Raw genomic sequence first — 22596 nt, 5'->3', positions numbered from 1 at the left:
TTCTGCAGAAAACTTTTGTGATCAGAATAAAATGAATATGAATTTTGGTAAATTATAAGACATGTATTCCTTGTTCCTTTGAAATCTGTCACTATATAGTTTTATTTCAGAGAGAAAAATAATCATATTTTGTTGCAAAACACTATATTATGTATGTTATACTCTCAGAAAAAAGTAGCACTGCTAGGTTTTATAACACAGGTGTCAAACTCATTCCACGGAGGGCTGAGTGTCTGCGGGTTTTCACTCCTCCCTTGTACTTGATTGATGAATTAAGGTCACTAATTAGTAAGGAACTCCCCAAACCTGGTTGTCTAGGGCTTAACTGAAAAGAAAAACCAAAAACCTGCACACACTAGGCCCTCCATGGAATGAGTTAGACACCCCTGTTTTACACAGTTAAATAGACGGGTTGGTTGTTTGTTGACAACATACAACTATATTCTCCAAATGTTTATTGAAAACATAAATACATTTGCAAAATGAGCACTTGTTGTCTCTCAAATACATTTTTACAGTTGTTGGTTAGCTAACTAGCGAATGTTTGCCATATTAGCATTGACATGAAATCAGTGAAAACACATCAAAACAAGAACAAGAAAAGCTAGCTGAAACGAGCCACCTACGATTCCCCACATGGCAGCTTCTAGTCATTGTTGCTAGCTACCTGACCGTTGCGAAACATAACAAAGCATGGCTTCCGGCCACATTGGTGAGCGTGCATCATTTTCGTGACATTGTCAGCCAACCCGTCTATGTGACAAATTATTTATTTTTTAATAATTAACTGGACAAATTGTGACATCTATATATTTTTTGATTTGAGTCCAAGACCTGAGTGACAAGTACTGTTACCATATAAAGTCAGATTTAAACAGTTTGAGAGAAATGTTGTCAGGCTGCATAAACTGGGTAGAGGCCCTGGAACCTCACCAGCTGGGTGGAGGCCCTGGAACCTCACCAGCTGGGTAGAGGCGCTGGAACCTCACCAGCTGGGTGGAGGCCCTGGAACCTCACCAGCTGGGTAGAGGCGCTGGAACCTCACCAGCTGGGTGGAGGCCCTGGCGTGTCACCAGGGAATGCCTGCAGCAGGCACGTGCACAGATAGGGCTCTACCTGTGCATAGCACATGTCCCTTTGCCCTTCCAGTTTCCAAAGTGCCCTATTAAGTGGTGGTATAATTTCCCCCAAAATGTTTTATTTTTTAAATACATTTTTTGCCGTTGTTGTTCTGAACCAACTGCCCGCAAGTCGTTGTTAATTTCTCATCTAGGCCTATGCTTCAGAACCAAAAGTTGCATGTCTTATAATAATATAATAATAATAATAATAATAATAATAATAATAATGTCTTGATTGTTTACCAATGACAAGTCATCAGCATTGGCACTCAAAGGCGTGTGTGCATATCCAGATTAGAGACCAGAAATAACTTAATTCATTTCCTACAGTTTTGCCTGGCAAAAACAGAGTAGGCCTACGTTTATCGTCCATATAAAATACAGTTTAGCAATCTACTACTGACTCATCTTTGCCAGAACATTAGGCTACCTGGAGATTCTCTAAACTAGCTTCATGAGGTAGACATGAGGGTCTTCCATTCCTTTAGTGGTCTTCATGAGAGCCGGTTTCATCATAGCGCATGATGGTTTTCGCGACTGCACTTGAAGAAACTTTCCAAGTTCTTGACATTTTCCGTATTGACTGACCTTCATGTCTGATGTAATGATGGGCTGTCATTAATGATGGGCTGTCAGTAATGATGGGCTGTCATTTCTCTTTGCTTATTTGAGCTGTTCTTGCCATAATATGGACTTGGTCTTTTACCATATAGGGCTATCTTCTGTGTACCACCCCTACCTTGTCACAACACAACTAATTGGCTCAAACGCATTAAGAAGTAAAGAAATTCCACAAATTAACTATTAAGAAGGCACACTTGTTAATTGAAATGCATTCCAGGTGACTACCTCATGAAGCTAGTTGAGAGAATGCCAAGAGTGTGCCAAGCTGTCATCAAGACAAAGGGTGGCTATTTGAAGAATCTCAAATATAAAATAAAATGTGATTTGTTTAACAGTTTTTTGGTTATTACATGATTTCATATGTGTTATTTCATAGTGTTGTTGTCTTCACTTTTATTCTACAATGTAGACAATAGTAAAAAATAAAGAAAAACCCTTGAATGAGTAGGAGTTTTAAACTTTTGACCGGTAGTGTGTGTATTCATGGAAAATAAAACATATATCTTGATGAAATAAGTGTTACAGGAGGGGGTCGCAGTTTCGGAGCGATGCACTATGTGTCCTCCAGCCTGGAGGCTTTCAGCCAATTCAGGGAGGAGACGCCTCAGGAGGAAGCTATGCAGCTGGGTGCGGCGCGCTTGTCCAGGATGGAGAGGTAGAGGCGGCTGCGCCAGGGACGTTACCTGTACTGCGGCCAGGCAGGTCACCACTGCGACTCATGCCCGGAGAAGCCGGGAAACGGGAGGGCTTGCTAATATCGGGAGGGGTGCTAGCGGGCCGGAACCGAAACCCCAACTCCAGAGACTCCCTGACTTTTCTCCCTGTCAGGGTTCAGTGGGCCCGCGCTGCACGTCGGGTGCATGCACTGGTGGATTCTGGGGCCGCGGGAAACCTGATGGATGCGGGGCTGGCCCAAGGATGGAGCGTTCCGTTAATCTCCCTCTCCGAGCTGGTTCCGGTCATGGGCCTGGACGGCCGGTATGGATGATTTTCTAGTACATATGTTGTAGAATGAAACGCCTATATGCCTTAAATGCTTATGGATTAAGAACCAATTAAAGGGTTAAAACAGAGCAGAGACATTTCTTTAGTGCAAACGCTGTGCTTCTGATAATGGATGATTCCCTCTAACTCCCTGCAGCTGGTCTGGGTATGTCAATGACGTGATTTAAATAAAATGTATCGTTGTAGCTGTGTGGAGATAGGAGTAACAATGGAACTAGTGTTGTCACTTGTTTGTGCTTATGAACTGACACATATAGTCACATGCACATAGTCACAAGGAAAAACCATAGTGGCTTAAGGTCCAGGGAGGATGGCTGTTGGGACAGGCTTAAATGTATGTGGTTGAGAATGGGTGATGGACATGACATGTTTAAACCATGTTTAAGTATTGATTGATATGTTTTATAATGTGTTATGAAATGATAAGGGTAAAACAGAATGAACATGATTGATACTTTGTACTCCAGATGCATGCCTGGATAGTGAATATAGTCAATACAGAGTGTGATTGTTCTTTAACGTACGTATGTACAGTGGGGAGAACAAGTATTTGATACACTGCCGATTTTGCAGGTTGTCCTACTTACAAAGCATGTAGAGGTCTGTAATTTTTTTCGTAGGTACACTTCAACTGTGAGAGACGGAATCTAGTTCAAACAGGTGCAGTTAATACAGGTAATGAGTGGAGAACAGGAGGGCTTCTTAAAGAAAAACTAACAGGTCTGTGAGAGCCGGAATTCTTACTGGTTGGTAGGTGATCAAATACTTATGTCATGCAATAAAATGCAAATTAATTACTTAAAAATCATACAATGTGATTTTCTGGATTTTTGTTTTAGATTCCGTCTCTCACAGTTGAAGTGTACCTATGATAAAAATTACAGACCTCTACATGCTTTGTAAGTAGGAAAACCTGCAAAATCGGCAGTGTATCAAATACTTGTTCTCCCCACTGTATATAATTATTTGAGTCACGCCAACAATATAATGAGATAAGTGACAGAGGCCCCATTTAGAGAAGTGCACGTAGCCCTCGTGAGTAAACAACATGTGACACTGGAGGATGTTAATCATGTACATATAATGGAGTAACTGTGTAGGTTGTATAAGCATGACTATGCATTTGTGTCTGTATAAAAGGAGAGCTCCGAGTCAGGGAAAACAGATGTTCTTCAAATCATCTCGGCTTTCGTTGCTTCGTGTAATAAAAGTATATTTTCATTCTACAAAAACTCTGGAAGAACTTTTGATTTTTAACAAGTATAGTGATAATTATCCACGACACCGGCCGTTGGGGTCGGGTTTCATCTCCCGGCGCACTGTCCCCATGCGTGTCCTTGTGGCAGGGGGTCTATGGGAGGATATCCAGTTTTTCATTGTGGACTCTCCGGAGTGTCCCCTCGTCCTCGGGCACCCCTGGCTGGTCGCACACAAACCCCGGATAGACTGGTCCACGGGCCGGCTCATCCTGGAGGGAGGCTCCGCCCCCTGTCCTGTTCCGGTCTCCATCGACCACTCATCAGCCCAAACCACCATCCCAGACCACCTACCATTCCTCACCTCTTCCCCAGGTCCCGCATTCCAAACTGCCTACCGCCCTAGCGGCGGTTGCCACCGGGAGGACGCCGGCTACAGACTCCGTCACCGGCCCAGACCTGGCAGGCGTTCCCCGGGAGTATTGGGATCTGGGGGAGGTGTTTAGTAAGAGGCGTGCCAAGGGCCTACCTCCTCAAAGGCCATACGACTGCGCTATCGATCTCCTGCCGGGCGTCATGCCCATACGAGGGCAATTGTTTTCCTTGTCCCGACCAGATGAAACGCTGCCCATGAGGGAGTATATCGACGAGGCACTCGTGCTTCTTCTTCATGGGGAAAAAGGACGGCGGGCAACTGCCGTGCATTGATTACCGGGCGCTCAACGACATCACGGTTAAGAACCGCTACCCTCTCCCTCTGATGACGACGGCATTCGAGTCGTTGCAGGGAGCCCGGATCTTCACCAAGCTGGACTTACAAAATGCCTACAACCTGGTGAAGATTCGGGAGGGGGACGGCTATTTCCTTTTCTTTTTCGGGCGTTGTTCTTCACCAGGTTCCGGCTCAAGATCTCATACCGTCTTGGGTTGAAGAACACCAAGCCTGATGCACTCTCCCGGCAGTTTGACCCCGTGGACCTGGTGGAGAGGGAAGACCCCGTTGTCCCCAACGCCCTGATTGCTGCCCCAGATTCGTGGGGAATCGATAGGCTGGTCAGAGCAGCGCTACGGTGGGAGCCCGATCCGGGCGGATGTCCATTGGGGAGGATGTACGTACCCAAGGCGGCGTGCTCGCGACTGCTTCAGTGGGCACACGCGTCCGACCTCACCAGCCATCCGGGGGGGCGCCAGGATGTTGGAGTTCCTGTGTAGGAGGTGCTGGTGTCCATCAGCTGAGGGGGATACGGGCACCTTCATGGCTGCTTGCCTAGCGTGCGCGCGCACAAAGAGCTCACGTCAGCCCGCGGCAGGGCTGCTCCAACCCCTGCCTATCCCCAAGCGCCCCTGGTCCCACATCTCGATGGATTTCATTTCCGCCCTACCCCCCTCTGATGGATACACAGTCATCCTGGTCATTGTGGACCGGTTTTTGAAAGCTGCCCACTTCATTCCCCTTCTCAAATTCCCGTCGGCCCGGGAGACAGCTAAGTTGGTGGTGCAGCACGTTTTCCGGGTCCAAGGCCTTCCCCAAGATGTGGTGTCGGATCGGGGCCCTCAGTTCGCCTCCAGCCTTGGCGCCTCCATCAACTTGTCTTCCGGCTTCCATCCCCAGTCTAACGGGCAGATGGATCACGTCAACCAGGATCTGGAGGGGGTGCTGAGGTGCTACGCCTCCAGAAACCCAGCTACGTGGAGTCAGCGACTGGCGTGGGAGGAGTACATCCACAACCCCCTTCTCTGCTTGTCCACCGGCCTGTCCCCCTTCCAGTGCCAATACGGGTAACAACCCCCCCCCCCCCTATTCCCTGAGCAAGAGGAGGAGGCGGCGGTCCCGTCGGTCCAGGCCCACATCGGTTTTTCGCACGTTCCATATGTCCCTCCTCAAGCCCGTCGCCACCTGTCCCCTGCTCCCCTTCCTCGTCTTGTTCCCCCGCTGCGCCTCGTCGGAGGGCAGCCGGCTTTTACTGTGGACCGGATCCTGGACTGCTGGCGGGTGGTCCTCCAGTTTCTGGTGGACTGGGAGGGTTATGGGCTGGAGGAGTGGGCCTTGGGTGCACAGGAGGGACATTCTGGACCCAGGGCTGATAGCAACATTCCGTCGCCCCTAAGGCTCCGAGGTGAACGGCTGGGGCCGTTCGTTGGGGGGGCACTATCACCTGTGTCTACCTGTTCTCCTGTGTATTTATGCCCTCACTTCCCTGTGTTCCCTTGCTCAGTTTTCTCTTCTAGTTTCTCTATGCTCAGCAGTACTAATCAGTGTCTGATCGAAGAAGTATCTACAGGTACTCGAGAAATGCTCTCCCTGTTTCTTTATTATTTCATCATAGTTGCTATTTCGTATTTTGGCTGTCAGCCTGTTTTTTGAGATTTATTTGCTCCACCTTTCTGTTATCGTGTTAATTCCGTTGTTTTGTATCCTGGCTTCGGGACCACCAGTAAAGATCCTTGTTTCACTATCTCTGCCTACTGCCTACTGTCTATCCTGCACCGCACCTGGGTCACACCTCACACCAACCCTTACAGATAGGTATTCAACCCCCCGAGTCAATACATGTTAGAATCACCTTTGGCAGCGATTACAGCAGTGAGTCTTTCTGGGTAAGTCTCTAAGAGCTTTGCACACCTGCATTGTACAATATTTGCTCATTATTCTTAAAAAAGCTCTTCAAGCTCTGTCAAGTTGGTTGTTGATCATTGCTATACTGCCATTTTCAAGTCTTGCCATAGATTTTCAAGCCGAATTAAGTCAAAACTGTAACTATGCCACTCAGGAACACTCAATGTTGTCTTGGTGAGCAACACCAGTGTACAATATATTTGGCCTTGTGTTTGAGGTAATTGTCCTGCTGAAAGGTGAATTTGTCATGCAGTGTCTGATGGAAAGCAGACTGAACAAAGTTTTCCTCTAGGATTTTGCCTGTGCTTAGCTCTATTCCGTTTATTTTTATCCCGAATAACTCCCTAGTCTTTGCCGATGACAAGGATACCCATAACATACCTCACCATACATATAAAATATGGAGAGTGGTACTCAGTGATGTGTTGTGTTGGGTTTGCCCCATAACGCTTTGTATTTAGGACAAAAGTTAATTTCTTTGGCACTTAATTTTGCAGTATTATTTTAGTGGCTTATTGCAAACAGGATGCATGTATTGCAATATTTTGTATCTGTGCAGGCATCATTCTTTTCACTCTGTCATTTACAGTTGAAGTCGGAAGTTTCTTGTTAACAAACTATCATTTTGGCAAGTCGGTTAGGACATCAACTTTGTGCATGACACAAGTAATTTTTCCTACAATTGTTTACAGACAGACTATGTCACTTATAATTCACTGTATCACAATTCCAGTAGGTCAGAAGTTTACATACACTAAGTTGACTGTGCCTTTAAACAGCTTGGAAAATTCCAGAAAATGATGTCATGGCTTTAAAAGCTTCTGATAGGCTAATTGACATCATTTGAGTCAATTGGAGGTGTACCTGTGGATGTATTTCAAGGCCTACCTTCAAACTCAGTGCCTCTTTGCTTGACATCATGGGAAAATGAAAAGAAATCAGCCAAGACCTCAGAAAAAGAATTGTAGACCTCCACAAGCCTGGTTCATCCTTGGGAGCAATTTCCAAACGCCTGAAGGTACGTTCTGTCTCCTAGAGATGAACGTACTTTGGTGCGAAAAGTGCAAATCAATCACAGAACAACAGCAAAGGACCTTGTGAAGATGCTGGAGAAAACAGGTACAAAAGTATCTATATCCACAGTAAAATGAGTCCTATATCGACGTAACCTGAAAGGCCGCTCAGAAAGGAAGAAGCCACTGCTCCAAAACCACCATAAAAAAGCCAGACTACGGTTTGCAACTGCACATGGGGACAAAGATCGTACTTTTTGGAGAAATGTCCTCTGGTCTGATTAAACTAAAATAGAACTGTTTGGCCATAATGACAATCGTTATGTTTAGAGGAAAAAAGGGGAAGGCTTGCAAGCCGAAGAAAACCATCCCAACCGTGAAGCATGGGGGTGGCAGCATCATGCTGTGGGGGTGCTTTGCTGCAGGAGGGATTGGTGCACTTCACAAAATAGATGGCATCATGAGGAAGGAAACTTATGTGGATATATTGAAGCAACATCTCAAGACATCAGTCAGAAAGTTAAAGCTTGGTCGCAAATGGGTCTTTCAAATGGACAATGACCCCAAGCATACTTTCAAAGTTGTGGCAAAATGGCTTAAGGACAACAAAGTAAATGTATTGGAGTGGCCATCACAAAGCCCTGACCTCAATCCTATAGAAAATGTGTGGACAGAACTGAAAAAGTGTGTGCGAGCAAGGAGGCCTGCAAACCTGACTCAGTTACACCAGCTCTGTCAGGAGGAATGGGCCAAAATTCACCCAACTTATTGTTGGAAGCTTGTGGAAGGCTACCCAAAATGTTTGACCCAAGTTAAACAATTTAAAGGCAATGCTACTAAATACTAATTGAGTGAATGTAAACTTCTGACGCACTTGGAATGTGATGAAATAAATAAAAGCTGAAATAAATCATTCTCTCTACTATTATTCTGACATTTCACATTCTTAAAATAAAGTGGCGATCCTAACTGACCTAAGACAGGGAATTTTTACTCTGATTAAATGTCAGGAATTGTGAAAAACTGAGTTTAAATGTATTTGGCTAAGGTGTATGTAAACTTCTGACTTCAACTGTAAGTATTGTGGAGTAACTACAATGTTGTTGATCCATCCTCAGTTATCTGCTATCACAACCAATAAACTCTGTAACTGTCATGGTGAAATCCCTGACCTATTGTCACGATCGTTTACGAACGAGAAGGACCAAGGCGCAGCGTGATAAGCATACATGTTTATTTAACGAATAAACACCACGACAAAACAACAAACGAAACGTGAAGTCCAAGGTAGCATACACACAACATACCTTACACGGAACAAGATCCCACAACTAACAGGTGCCAAAAGGCTGCCTAAGTATGGTCCCCAATTAGAGACAACGAGCGACAGCTGCCTCTGATTGGGAACCACACAGGCCAACATAGATCTAGACATACTAGAATCTAACATGGACAATCAACATAGCCAAACACAACACAGAAAATACACACCCTGACTCAACAAATACAAGTCCCTTGAGTCAGGGCGTGACACCTATGTCTTTCCTCTCCGGTAACTGAGTTAGGAAGGGTGCCTTTATCTTTGTAGTGACTGGGTATGTTGACACAGTCCAAAGAGTAATTAATATCTGCACCATGCTCAAAGGGATATTCAATGTCTGCTTTTTGTCACCCATCTACCAATAGGTGCCCTTCTTTGCGAACCATTGGAAAACCTCCCTGGTTTTTCTGGTTGAATCTGTGCTTGAAATTCACTGCTCGACTGAGGGACCTTACAGATAATTGTATGTGTGGGGTACAGAGATGGGGTAGTCATTAAAACATAATGTTAAACACTATTATTGCACACAGAGTGGGTCCAGGCAACTTATTATGTGACTTGTTAAGCACATTTTTACTCCTGAACTTACACTGAGTATACCAAACATTTGGAGCACCTTCCTAATATTGAGTTGCACCCCCACATTCTCAATTAATCGGGGCATGGACTCTACAAGGTGTCGAAAACATTCCACAGGGATGCTGGTCCACAGTTGTGTCAAGTTGGCTGGATGTCCTTTAGTGGCGGGCCATTCTTGACACAGGAAACTGTTGAGTGTGAAAAACCCAGCATCATTGCAGTTCTTGACACAAACCAGTGTGCCTGGCACCTAGTACCATACCCCGTTCAAATGCATGTCAATCTTTTGTCTTGCCCATTCACCATCTGAATGGCACACATAAACAATCCATGTCTCAGTTCTCTTCAGGCTTAAAAATCCTTCTTTAACCTATCTCTTCCCCTTCATCTACACTGATTGAAGTGGATTTAACAAGTGACATCAATAAGGGATCATAGCTTTCACCTGGATTCATCTGGTCAGTCTATGTCATGGAAAGAGCAGGTGTTCTTAATGTTTTGTATACTCAGTGTACAAAAGGATTGAAAACGTATTGACTCAAGTCATTTCAACCTTTCATTTTTAATCAATGTGTAAACATATCTAAAAACATAATTCCACTTTGACATTATGGGGTATTATGTGTAGATCAGTGACACAAAATCTCAATTGAATCCATTTTAAATGCAGGCTCTAACACAACAAAATGTGGAAAAAGTCAAGGGGTGTGAATTCTTTCTGAAGAGCGGCACTGTATCCCTAGTTGATATTGGCTGCTAACAGTTCAAATAATTCACTCATCAGATTGTGCTGCTTTTCTATCTTCTTGTAATAATTGCTAAACTAGTTTATGACCGTGGTTGCACAGAGAGAGAGAGAGAGAGAGAGAGAGAGAGAGAGAGAGAGAGAGAGAGAGAGAGAGAGACCAGCAGACTGGACGGTTTGCCTTCCTGAACCCAAACTTGCTCCCTTCCTTCCTACCAACCACACATCCTCACCCCCACCCCCCACCCCGCTGGTCCCTGGGGCTACCATTTGCTAATTCATCTCTGCCCTCGCAACACTGCTCAACTGTCACATCGCATCTGCACACGCAGACAGTCAACGATAACAAGGGCCTTTCATATTTCATACACCCACCCAGACCCAGCTCCACGGACATGCATTGTTACCCACTGCCTCTCATTTTCACCCTCCCTCTGTGCTCTGTGGACGGCTGATGCCATCTCAACTCCTGTGTCTCTCTCCATGGATATTCAAACAGCATGTCAGTTCACACTCATCCTCAGCCATTCCAACTTTGGAGAGAAAAATAATCAAGTTGAGCAGACGAGTTACCCTGACCTTGGAGCCTGTCATCTATTCAAAGACGTATAGTAGAAAGCCATCCAAGGATATCATCATACACAAACTATTGTAAAGTGTGTTATGAACCCGTTCCTTCACTCAAATCATAAGGGATCACCAGATTTTTTATTGAAATACAAATGCCTCTAGTTGTTCCAGAGCGAAAGAAAATGGGATATAAAACAACAAGAGCATCCAAACAAGTCTCATCTCACAACCTTGGAGGATTGAGTTTAATGGAGGTAGAAACATCGTGCTAAATGAGAATGAACCAGCTGGGAAGAGGAAGGTTTTGTGAGAGCTGTTGTTCTGAGTGCAACCTAATGGGAGATGACAAAGTGGAAGAAGAGCAGGATGTTTTTTGGAAAGTGATGAGAGGAAAGTCTTAAAAGCTACTAAGAGTGTGCTACTTAGCCACTGGCAACTACAGAGTAATATCAAACCTATTAACATTCACTACGAGACAACACAGTGGGACAATAGCAGACAGAAAGAGACATCAAACGCGGTGCCTTACTGCTGGAGACTACACAATCAATAACACCTGACTGTGCATCTGTGCTAAAGCTTCTCTGGTGATTACCCCCCGCAGCAGAGATGATAGTCCTAACTCTCCAAAAGAAAAGTATGGTAACGCTTCACACACGTTTCTCTTATACCTGTGTAATAACACTGTAATCACTCTAGATATTGTCTGTCAAAATGTCTCAGTCTATCTTCTATACTGGAATTCTATACTGGAATGTTTCACTACAGTTCACTGGCAATGTATGTTCCTTTCCACTTCAATAGGTTCATGGCAAGCTCATGTGAATTACATACCATTACCATTACTCTGACCCACACGTTTGATTAACATTCAATGCATGGATTGTTTCCTTGTGTTTTCAAAGGCAAATCCACTATGCAAATCCTCTCCACCCTCTCAGGGCTGGGTGTCTCAGGCTCTGCACACTCTTGGATTGCATCCTACCTTGCAGGCCGCTCCTACCAGGTGACGTTGAGAGGATCTGTGTCTCCACCACGTACTCTCACTACTGGTGTCCCCCAGGGCTCGGTTCTAGGCCCTCTCCTCTTGTCTCTATACACCAAGTCACTCGGCTCCGTCATATCCTCACATGGTCTCTCCTATTATTGCTATGAGGATGACACTCAACTACTTTTCTCCTTCCCCCCTTCTAACACCCAGGTGGTGAAACGCATTTCTGCGTGCCTGACAGATACACTACATTACCAAAAGTATGTGGACACCTCCTCGTCAAACATCTCATTCCAAAATCATGGGGATTAATATGGAGTTGGTCCCCCCTTTGCTGCTATAAAAGCCTTTACTCTTCTGGGAAGGCATTCCACTAGATGTTGGAACTTTGCTGCATGGCCTTCCTTCCACAAGAGCATTAGTGAGGTTGGGCACTGATGTTGGGCGATTAGGCCTGGCTCGCAGTCGGCATTCCAATTCATCCCAAAGGTGTTGGATGGAGATGAGGTCAGGGCTCTGTGCAGGCCAGTCAAGTTCTTCCACACTGATCTCAACAAATTATTTCTGTATGGACCTCAATTTGTGCACAGGGGCATTGTCATGCTGAAACAGGAACGAGCCTTCCCCAAACTGTTGCCACAAAGTTGGAAGCACAGAATCATGTAGAATGTCATTGTATGCTGTAGCGTTAAGATTTCCCTTCATTGGAACTAAGGGGCCTAGCCTGAACCATGAAAAACAGCCCCAGACCATTATTCCTCCTCCACCAAACTTTACAGTTGTCACTATGGTAGCGTTCTCCTGGCATCCGCCAAACCTAGATTTGTCCGTCGGACTGCCAGATGGGGAAGCGTGATTCATCACTTCACAGAACGCATTTCCACTGCTCCAGAGTCCAATGGCGGCGAGCTTTACACCACTCCAGCCGACGCTTGGCATTGCGCATGGTGATCTTTGCTTGTGTGCGGCTGCTCTGCCATGGAAACCCATTTCATGAAGCTCTCGACAAACAGTTATTGTGCTGACGTTGCTTCAAGAGGCAGTTTAGAACTCGGTAGTGAGTGTTGCAACCGAGGACAGACGATTTTTACGCGCTACAGCACTTGGCGGTCCTGTTCTGTGAGCTTGTGTGGTCTACCACTTCACGGCTGAGCCGTTTTTGTTCCTAGACGTATCCACTTCACAATAACAGCACTTACAGTTGACTGGGGCAGCTCTAGCAGGGCAGAAATTTGACAAACTAACTTGTTGGAAAGGTGGCATCTTATGACGGTGCCACGTTGAAAGTCACTGAGCTCTTCAGTAAGGCCATTCTACTGCAAATGTTTCTGTGTGCTCGATTCTATACACCTGCCAGCAACGGGTGTGGCTAAAATAGCCGAATCCACTAATTTGACGGGGTGTCCACATACTTTTGTACATATAGTGTATCTCAACTTGGATGTTGGCCCACCACCTCAAGCTCAACCTCGACAAAACGGAGCTGCTCTTCCTCCCGGGGAAGGCCTGCCCGCTTAAAGACCTCTCCATCACAGTTGACAGCTCCACAGGGTCAAAGATCCTTGGCATGACCCTGGACAACACCCTGTCGTTCTCTGCAAAATTCAAAGCATTCCTGCAGGTTCATGTTCTACAACATCTGCAGAGTATGACCCTACCTCACACAGGAAGCAGCGCAAGTCCTAATCCAGGCACTTGTCATCTCCCGTCTGGACTACTGCAACTCGCTGTTGGCTGGGCTACATGCTTGTGCCATGAAACCCCTGCAATTTATGCAGAACACTGCAGCCCGCCTGGTTTTCAACCTTCCCAAGTTCTCCCATGTCACCCCACTCCTCCGCAGACTCCACTGGCTTCCAGTCGAAGCTCGCATCCACTACAAGACCATAGTGCTTACCTACGGAACAGCAAGATGAACTGCCCCTCCCTACCTTCAGGCTATGCTCAAACCCTACATCCCAATCCGAGCACTCCGTTCTGCCACCTCAGGTCTCTTGAACCAACCCTAGGGCAGCTCCCGCTCAGCCCAGTCCAAGCTCTTCTCTGTCCTGGCACCCCAATGATATAACCAGCTTCCCCCTGAAGTTAGTCCCTGCCCATCTTCCCAAAACATCTGAAACCCTACCTCTTCAAACAGTATTTTAAATAATCCTCCTCCTCACCTCGACCCCGTACTTGCACTTGACCCCCCTTAAAATGAATGCACTAACTGTAAATTGCTCTGGATTAGAGCGTCTGCTAAAGTACTAAAATGTAAATTGGAAGATGGGTTGAGGAAGCATCTGTTAGGTAGACATAAAAACATTGAGCAATGCGACATGATTAGCATTGTCTTCATATTTGACAGAAGCCTTGCATCTGCTCTGTTCCCCTGTAGATTAATGTGCAAGCATTATTCCACCAATAATGTGACGTTGAAAGGTGTTTGGGAAGTTAGCTGGAATAACTGCAGGAACGTGGTGAGCTGTTGGGCTGTTTTGTTTCTCCTTCCCTGACATTTATTTTTGCTGACACTTTTTCCCAACCTCTTCATCTCTCTGTTTCCTGGACATCCTTTATTTATATCAGAGGAAGGTCTCTCTATTTCTTTCCAACACATGGCTGCACACCCTCCACAAAAAAAGAAAAGAGTACATTGTGTACTGGTCTAATAACAATAAAATAATAATAAACCATCAACATGCACAGTCTCTTTACTTCTCTGAGTGACTCAAAGCTGACAAATAAAACATGAGATGAAAACATACTATGTCAGTGTCAGGTGCGAGCGTGGATGTGGTGTGGGAATCAAGCGCAGGACAACAGAGGCTTCGTCCAAAAGTCTTTAGTTAAAGACACGAAAAACAAACAAACGGCTACAACCAAGCCGGAGGCAAGTGAACTTTACGCACACTGCGTAAACCACAAAATACAAAACAAATGCGCACAACAGTGCGGACACTCTCTCGAAATAAACAAATGGAGAGAATATAACTCACAGCTCCTGCTGACCGGTAAAACAATTACACACAACACAAGACTCAAACGACGAGAACTTATAGGACACATAATAAGCACAAAACAGAAACAGGTGTAACCAATCAGACAAAACCAAACAAACATCGAAACATACAACGGTGGCAGCTAGTACTCCGGGGACGACGACCGCCGAAGCCTGCCCGAACAAGGAGGAGGAGCAGCCTCGGCCGAAACCGTGACAGTACCCCCCCCTTGACGCGCGGCTCCAGCCGTGCACCGACCCCGGCCTCGGGGACGACCAGGAGGACGCGGAGCAGGGCGCGTGGGGTGACCACGGTGGAACTCAGTCAGAAGAGACAGGTCTAAAACGTCCCTCCTTGGCACCCAGCACCGTTCCTCCGGGCCGTACCCCTCCCACTCCACGAGATATTGGAGACCCCCCATCCGACGTCTCGAATCCAAGATGGACCGAACTGTGTACGCCGGAGCCCCCTCGATGTCCAGTGGGGGCGGAGGAGTCTCTCCTATCTCACAGTCCTGGAGTGGACCAGCTACCACCGGCCTGAGAAGAGACACATGGAACGACATGATAATCAATAGGCAGTTGTAACCTGTAACACACCTCGTTCAACCTCCTCAGGACTTTAAAAGGCCCCACAAACCGCCGACCCAGCTTCCGGCAGGGCAGGCGGAGGGGTAGGTTTCTGGTCGAGAGCCAGACTCGATCTCCAGGTGCGTACACCGGCCCCTCACTGCGGTGGAGATCGGCGCTCGCCTTGTGTCGACGGATGGCCCGCTGCAGATGGACGTGTGCAGCGTCCCACGTCTCCTCCGAGCGCCGCACCCACTCATCCACCGCAGGGGCCTCGATCTGGCTCTGATGCCATGGTGCCAGAGCCGGCTGGTAACCTAACACACATTGGAAAGGGGTTAGGTTGGTGGAGGAGTGGCGGAGAGAGTTCTGTGCCATCTCTGCCCAGGGGACATACCTCGCCCACTCCTCCGGCCGGCCCTGGCAATACGACCTCAGAAACCTACCTACATCCTGGTTGACACGTTCGACCTGCCCATTGCTCTCCGGGTGGTACCCCGAGGTAAGGCTCACCGAGACCCCCAAACGCTCCATGAACGCTCTCCAGACTCGGGAGGTAAACTGGGGACCTCGATCAGACACTATATCCTCGGGTACCCCGTAATGCCGGAAGACGTGGGTGAATAGTGCCTCAGCGGTCTGTAGGGCAGTAGGGAGACCCGGCATGGGAAGGAGACGACAGGCCTTCGAGAACCGATCCACAACGACCAGGATGGTGGTATTCCCCTGTGAGGGGGGAAGGTCTGTAACAAAGTCCACCGAGAGGTGAGACCAGGGTCGTTGTGGAATGGGCAGGGGTTGTAACTTTCCCCTGGGCATGTGTCTGGGCGCCTTACACTGGGCACACACCGAGCAGGAGGAGACATAAACCCTCACATCCCTGGCTAACGTTGGCCACCAGTACTTCATGCTAAGGCAGTGCACTGTCCGGCCAATACCTGGATGCGCAGAGGAGGGTGACGTGTGAGCCCAATAAATAAGTCGATCCCGAACCTCGAGCGGAACGTACGTCCGACCCACAGGACACTGTGGAGGGCTAGGGTCGGTACGTAACGCCCGCTCGATTTCAGCATCGACATCCCACACCACCGGTGCCACCAGACAAGACTTCGGTAGTATGGGAGTGGGCTCAACGGACCTCTCCTCTGTGTCATATCGCCGAGACAGGGCGTCTGCCTTTCCGTTCTGGGACCCAGGGATGTACGTGATCTTAAATACGAACCGGGCTAGAAACATGGTCCACCGAGCCTGGTGAGGATTCAGTCTCCTAGCTGCCCGAATGTATTCCAGGTTACGGTGGTCAGTCAAAATGAGGAAAGGGTGTTGAGCCCCCTCAAGCCAATGCCTCCACACCTTTAGGGCCTGTACCATGGCTAACAGCTCCCTGTCCCCCACGTCATAATTTCGCTCCGCCGGGCTGAGCTTCTTAGAGTAAAAAGCACAGGGGCGGAGTTTAGGTGGCGTGCCGGACCGTTGCGAGAGAACGGCCCCTATACCGGCTTCTGACGCGTCCACCTCCACCTGGAATGGTAAAGCGGGATCCGGATGCGCCAGCACCGGAGCCGAAGTAAACAGGTCCTTCAGTTTCCCAAAAGCCCTGTCCGCCTCAGCTGTCCACTGCAAACGCACCGGACCCCTCTTCAGAAGGGACGTTATGGGAGCTGCCACCTGTCCAAAACCCCGGATAAACCTCCGGTAGTAATTCGCAAAGCCCAAGAACTGCTGCACCTCTTTAACCGTGGTTGGGGTTTGCCAATAACGCACGGCTGACACAAGGTCAACCTCCATCTTCACCCCTGACGCGGACAACTGATAACCCAAAAAGGAGACAGACTCCTGGAAAAACAGACATTTCTCTGCCTTGACATACAGGTCGTGCTCCAACAGCCTCCTCAACACTCGGTGCACCAGGGCTACATGCTCGGCTCGGGTAGAAGTGTACACCAGAATATCGTCTATGTACACGACCACTCCTTGCCCCTGCATGTCCCGGAAAATCTCATCCACAAAGGATTGGAAGACTAAAGGAGCATTCATTAACCCGTATGGCATGACGAGATACTCGTAATGACCCGAGGTGGTACTAAATGCTGTCTTCCATTCATCGCCCTCCCTAATGCGCACCAAGTTGTAGGCGCTCCTGAGGTCCAATTTTGTGAAGAACCGTGCTCCGTGTAATGACTCCGCATAGTCGCAATCAGAGGGAGTGGATAACTGTATTTCACAGTAATCTGATTGAGACCGCGGTAATCAATACACGGGCGCAAACCTCCATCCTTTTTCTTCACTAAAAAGAACCTCGAGGACGCAGGGGAAGTGGAGGGCCGTATGTATCCCTGTCTCAGAGACTCGGCTATGTATGTCTCCATAGCCCTCTTCTCCTCTTGAGACAAAGGATACACATGGCTCCACGGAAGCGCAGCTCCTGCCTGGAGGTCTATCGCACAATCCCCCTGTCTATGAGGTGGCAATCGCGCCACCCTCGCCTTGCTAAACACGAGTGCTAAATCCTCATACTCGGGGGGAACGTGCATTGCGGGCACTTGGTTTGGACTCTCCACCGAGGTCGCCCCCACGGAAACACCCAGACATCGCCCCACACACTGGGCAGACCACTCCTTAAGAGCCCTCTGTTGCCACGAAATAGTGGGATTATGGGTAATCAACCAGGGAAGCCCCAGCACCACGGGATACGCAGGAGAGTCGATCAGATATAGCTGAATAGTCTCCTCATGACCCCCCTGCGTCCCCATCCTAAGTGGCATTGTGACCTCCCTAATCAACCCCGATCCCAACGGACGGCTATCTAGGGCATGTACAGGGAAGGGATTTTTAACAGGAAGGAGAGGAATCCCTAACTCTATACAAAATGTCCGATCTACAAAATTCCCAGCTGCGCCTGAATCTACTAGCGCCTTATGCTGGGAACGAGGTGCAACCTGTGGAAAACAAACAGGTATGGTTAGGTGCACAACAGAGAGCTCTGGGTAAGTGGGGCGCCTACTCACCTGGAAGGACTCCCCAGTGCGTGGCCTGCCGTCTCGTCCCCCTGGAAACCCTCCCCAGCACCTAGCCGCAGTGTGTCCTCCACGGCCACAGTTGGTGCAGGGGACGGCCCCCCTCGGACTCCTTCTCCTCCGTTCACTAGCGCCAGCACCCCCGAGCTCCATAGGACTCGGCTCAGAGGTGCTGGAGGGTGGAATGGACGACCCCCACTCAGGACGTCCGCGGGTGGCCAGCAGGGTGTCGAGACGAATGGCCATGTCAACCAACTGGTCGAACATGAGGGTGGTGTCCCTGCAAGCCAACTCTCGACGGACGTCCTCCCGGAGGCTGCATCGGAAGTGGTCTATGAGGGACCGCTCATTCCACCCTGCATCTGCCGTTAGAGTCCGGAACTCCAGTGCAAACTCCTGGGCGCTCCTCCTCCCCTGCCGGAGGTAGACTAGACGCTCCCCCGCCGCTTTCCCCTCAGGTGGATGGTCGAACACAGCCCTGAAGCGACGGGAGAACTCCGCATAGGTGATCGTTGCGGCGTCTATCCTCCTCCATTCGGCGTTGGCCCACTCCAACGCCTTGCCGGTGAGACAGGAGATGAGGGCGGAAACGCTCTCGTGTCCCGAGGGCGCCGGGTGTACGGTGGCTAGGTAGAGTTCTACTTGTAAGAGGAAACCCTGACACCCGGCAGCGGTGCCATCATACGCCCTCGGGAGCGAGAGCCGAATCCCACTGGGTTCCGGAGCTTGGACGGGCGGACTGACCGATGGTGGTGGTGAGGTAGGTGGAGGCGTGGGTACCCCACTGGTCTCCCATCTATGCAGGGTATTGATTACTCCATCTAGAGCGGTCCCGATTTGATTGATCCTGTCCTCCTGTCCGCGGACGCGCTCCTCGATTAACTCGGCGGCTGCTGCTGCTCCTGCTGATTCGATGTAGGTGGTGTGTAATTTTGTCAGGTGCGAGCGTGGATGTGGTGTGGGAATCAAGTGCAGGACAACAGAGGCTTCGTCCAAAAGTCTATAGTTAAAGACACGAAAAACAAACAAAACGGCTACAACCAAGCCGGAGGCAAGTGAACTTTACGCACACTGCGTAAACCACAAAATACAAAACAAATGCGCACAACAGTGCGGACACTCTCTCGAAATAAACAAATGGAGAGAATATAACTCACAGCTCTTGCTGACCGGTGAAACAATTACACACAACACAAGACTCAAACGACGAGAACTTATAGGACACATAATAAGCACAAAACAGAAACAGGTGTAACCAATCAGACAAAACCAAACAAACATCGAAACATACAACGGTGGCAGCTAGTACTCCGGGGACGACGACCGCCGAAGCCTGCCCGAACAAAGAGGAGGAGCAGCCTCGGCCGAAACCGTGACAGTCAGTTCTTCAATTTCACGTTAGAGTGAGTTGCATCATTGCAGCGTATCACCATAATAAAGAGCCTTGTGGTGTGCATGGTAATTACCTCTTCCTCTAGTCTAGCTACCGTACCACAGAGCCACAGCGCCCCATCTATTCCTCTAGGATTCTCCCTCACTCACAACAGCCCTGCTGCTCTCCTCAGAGCTGTCAAGATAGGGAGTGTGTAGGTGTGTGTGAGGGCAGGTGTGTGTGTCTGCGTGCCTGTGTGTGTATGTCTGCAGGAAACTACGACAGTGTGTTGGCAAAGGGGCTCAGAACCACTCTCCACACTAGCGCCTGTATTGACTGGTGCGTCCATCACAATACCACGTCTCTCTGAGTATGACAAAGAAGGAACTTATACACTACCAGTCACAAGTTTGGACACACCTACTCATTCAAGGGTTTTTCTTTATTTTTACAATTTTCTACATTGTAAAATAATAGTGAAGACATCAGAACTATGAAATAACACATATGGAATCATGTAGTAACCCAAAAAGTGTTAAACAAATCAAAATATATTTTATATTTGAGATTCTTCAAATAGCCACCCTTTGCCTGGATGACAGCTTTGCACACTCTTGGCATTCTCTCAACCAAAAGGTAAAAAAGGTAATTTGTGGAATCTCTTTCCTTCTTAATGCGTTTGAGCCAATCAGTTGTGTTGTGACAAGGTGGGGGGGGGGGGGGGGGGGGGGGTATACAGAAGATAGCCTTACTTGGTAGCAGACCAAGTCCATATTAGGCAAGAAAAGCTCAAATAAGCAAAGAGAAACGACAGTCCATCATTACTTTAAGACATGAAGGTCAGTCAATACGGAAAATGTCAAGAACTTTGAAAGTTTCTTCAAGTGCAGTCGCAAAAACCATCAAGCGCTATGATGAAACTGGCTCTCATAAGGACCGCTACAGGAAAGGAAGACCCAGAGTTACCTCTGCAGCAGAGGATAAGTTCATTAGAGTTAACTGCACCTCAGAAATTGCAGCCCAAATAAATGCTTCACAGAGTTCAAGTAACAGACACATCTCAACATCAACTGTTCAGAGGAGACTGTGTGAATCAGGCCTTCATGGTCGAATTGCTGCAAAGTAACCACAATCCCCAAGGCAAATGGTGGCTATTTGAAGAATCTCAAATATAAAATATATTTTGATTTGTTTAACACTTTTTTGTTTATTACATGATTCCAAATGTGTTATTTCATAGTTTTGATGTCTTCACTATTATTCTACAATGTAGAAAATAGTAAAAATAAAGAAAAACCCTTAAATGAGTAGGTGTGTCCAAACCTTTAACTGGTAGTGTATGTATTTTAATACTTAATGTGTCACACATATATGATCATATAAGTATTGCCTGTGTGTCCTGCTCCTGCAAATGTGATCAATTGAGAGCTGACATATAGGCAACAGACGTCCCAAAGCGCCATCCCTACATTCTGATTATACCCTAACTAACACACTTATTTACATGTAGCTACACTTATGCCTGCAAGAAAAATGTCCGGCATCAGCATTATGTCCACCATTAGGGTTTTGATTGCATTATGGGACGTAAGCATGTTGAGGCTGCAAAGAGGGCCTGTGCAAGTAGAAAGATAAATCAATCCATTTGCAAATTCAGGATTTTTATCATTGCATAAAATACATGTTAACGGGAACTGATTTCACATGCAAAGACACCAAAGAAAGCGTGGGAGTAAACGATTTTGGTCTATTAACATTTTGCCGATCATCAGAATTACAGTGAAGAGAGTACTGTCACGTCTATTTTGAGGATCTATCAACATGGCGTGAGAGAGTGAGCGACATCCCAACTCATGTCTCATCAGTTACTTCACTCACGCTGTGAATCACAATATTAGAGTTACATTAAAGATGGCTGCTGGTCACTCTTGCTTTTGTGACTAATAACCACAGTGAGTGCACCGAAATGGCCTTAGAAGTACTCTTAGTAACACCCTGAATAGGTCTCTGCTGGACTGATTCTCTCTTTGATAAAGATATAATACACATTTACATAAAGCACCACCCAAAGCAATGTCATTAACTCATAGCCCCATCTACTGAACAGAGAGTAATTTACTATCCAAACATGTCATATGCCCTTTTCATTAGGCCTAAGTGACAGGGCACAGTAGTACTGTACATTGTAAATGCCTGGGTGGATTACATTCCCCTGGGTGGATTTTAGATGATGAGGGCTATGATGGACATGATGTATTGCAGCCCATTCTTCCGTCTTCCAGAACAAAGGAGTAGATCTCATCTAAGCGATGAGTGGTCCTGTTTGGCTCAGTTGGTAGAGCATGGTGCTTGCACCACTAGGGTTGTGAGTTTGATTCCTGGGGCCACCTGTACTTAAAATGTATGCACGCATTACTGTAAGTTGCTTTGGATAAAAGTGTCTGCAAAATGGCATGTATTAATAGATGATGTCATAAGATTTATGCTTAATACTTCCGCACTCTATCTCTGTCAAATCAAATGTATTGTTACCATCTTATAGAATACAGAGCTATTTTCTATCCTCTACTGTTACAGCACCATCAGGTGTGAGCAGACTTTGCCCTCTGTAGTTGATGATGATGGCGCACTGATTCTCTCCCTCTAATCCTCTTTCTCTCTCTCGTCCAGCAGAGAAATGGCAGTCAAATGTTCTGGAGGTAGCCACGCTCTGGTGGAGGGTGCTTCAGTCAGAGTAATGGGTGACAACCGCATGTCAGCGAATTCCCAGCGAATCAGTGGCGAAACGGAAAGTGCTGATCCCATTTTTTGGGGGGGTAATAGGAATTCACTCCTTCTATAAGTCCCCTCTAATGGGCCTGGGACACAAACGCAT

At 47.4% G+C, this 22596-nt stretch overlaps 1 protein-coding gene across 1 annotated transcript in view; it reads left to right on the top strand.

Moving 5' to 3' along the window:
• Positions 1-2293: 2293 nt before the first annotated feature.
• The window catches only part of LOC311106188 (uncharacterized protein), a gene marked incomplete at both ends in the record, with an annotated part of 166262 nt that continues 145959 nt past the window's right edge, over positions 2294-22596 (top strand). The window contains 3 exons of the mRNA XM_084148501.1: positions 2294-2400; positions 2574-2719; positions 5833-6063. Of these exons, the coding sequence (XP_084004627.1) occupies positions 2294-2400; positions 2574-2719; positions 5833-6063 (484 nt within the window). The remainder of the gene's footprint in view (positions 2401-2573; positions 2720-5832; positions 6064-22596) is intronic.

The sequence above is a fragment of the Coregonus lavaretus genome, assembly GCF_964263955.1.
Source record: "Coregonus lavaretus genome assembly, chromosome: 30".
NCBI lineage: Eukaryota > Metazoa > Chordata > Actinopteri > Salmoniformes > Salmonidae > Coregonus > Coregonus lavaretus.
This window is presented reverse-complemented; position numbering and strand designations above follow the sequence as displayed.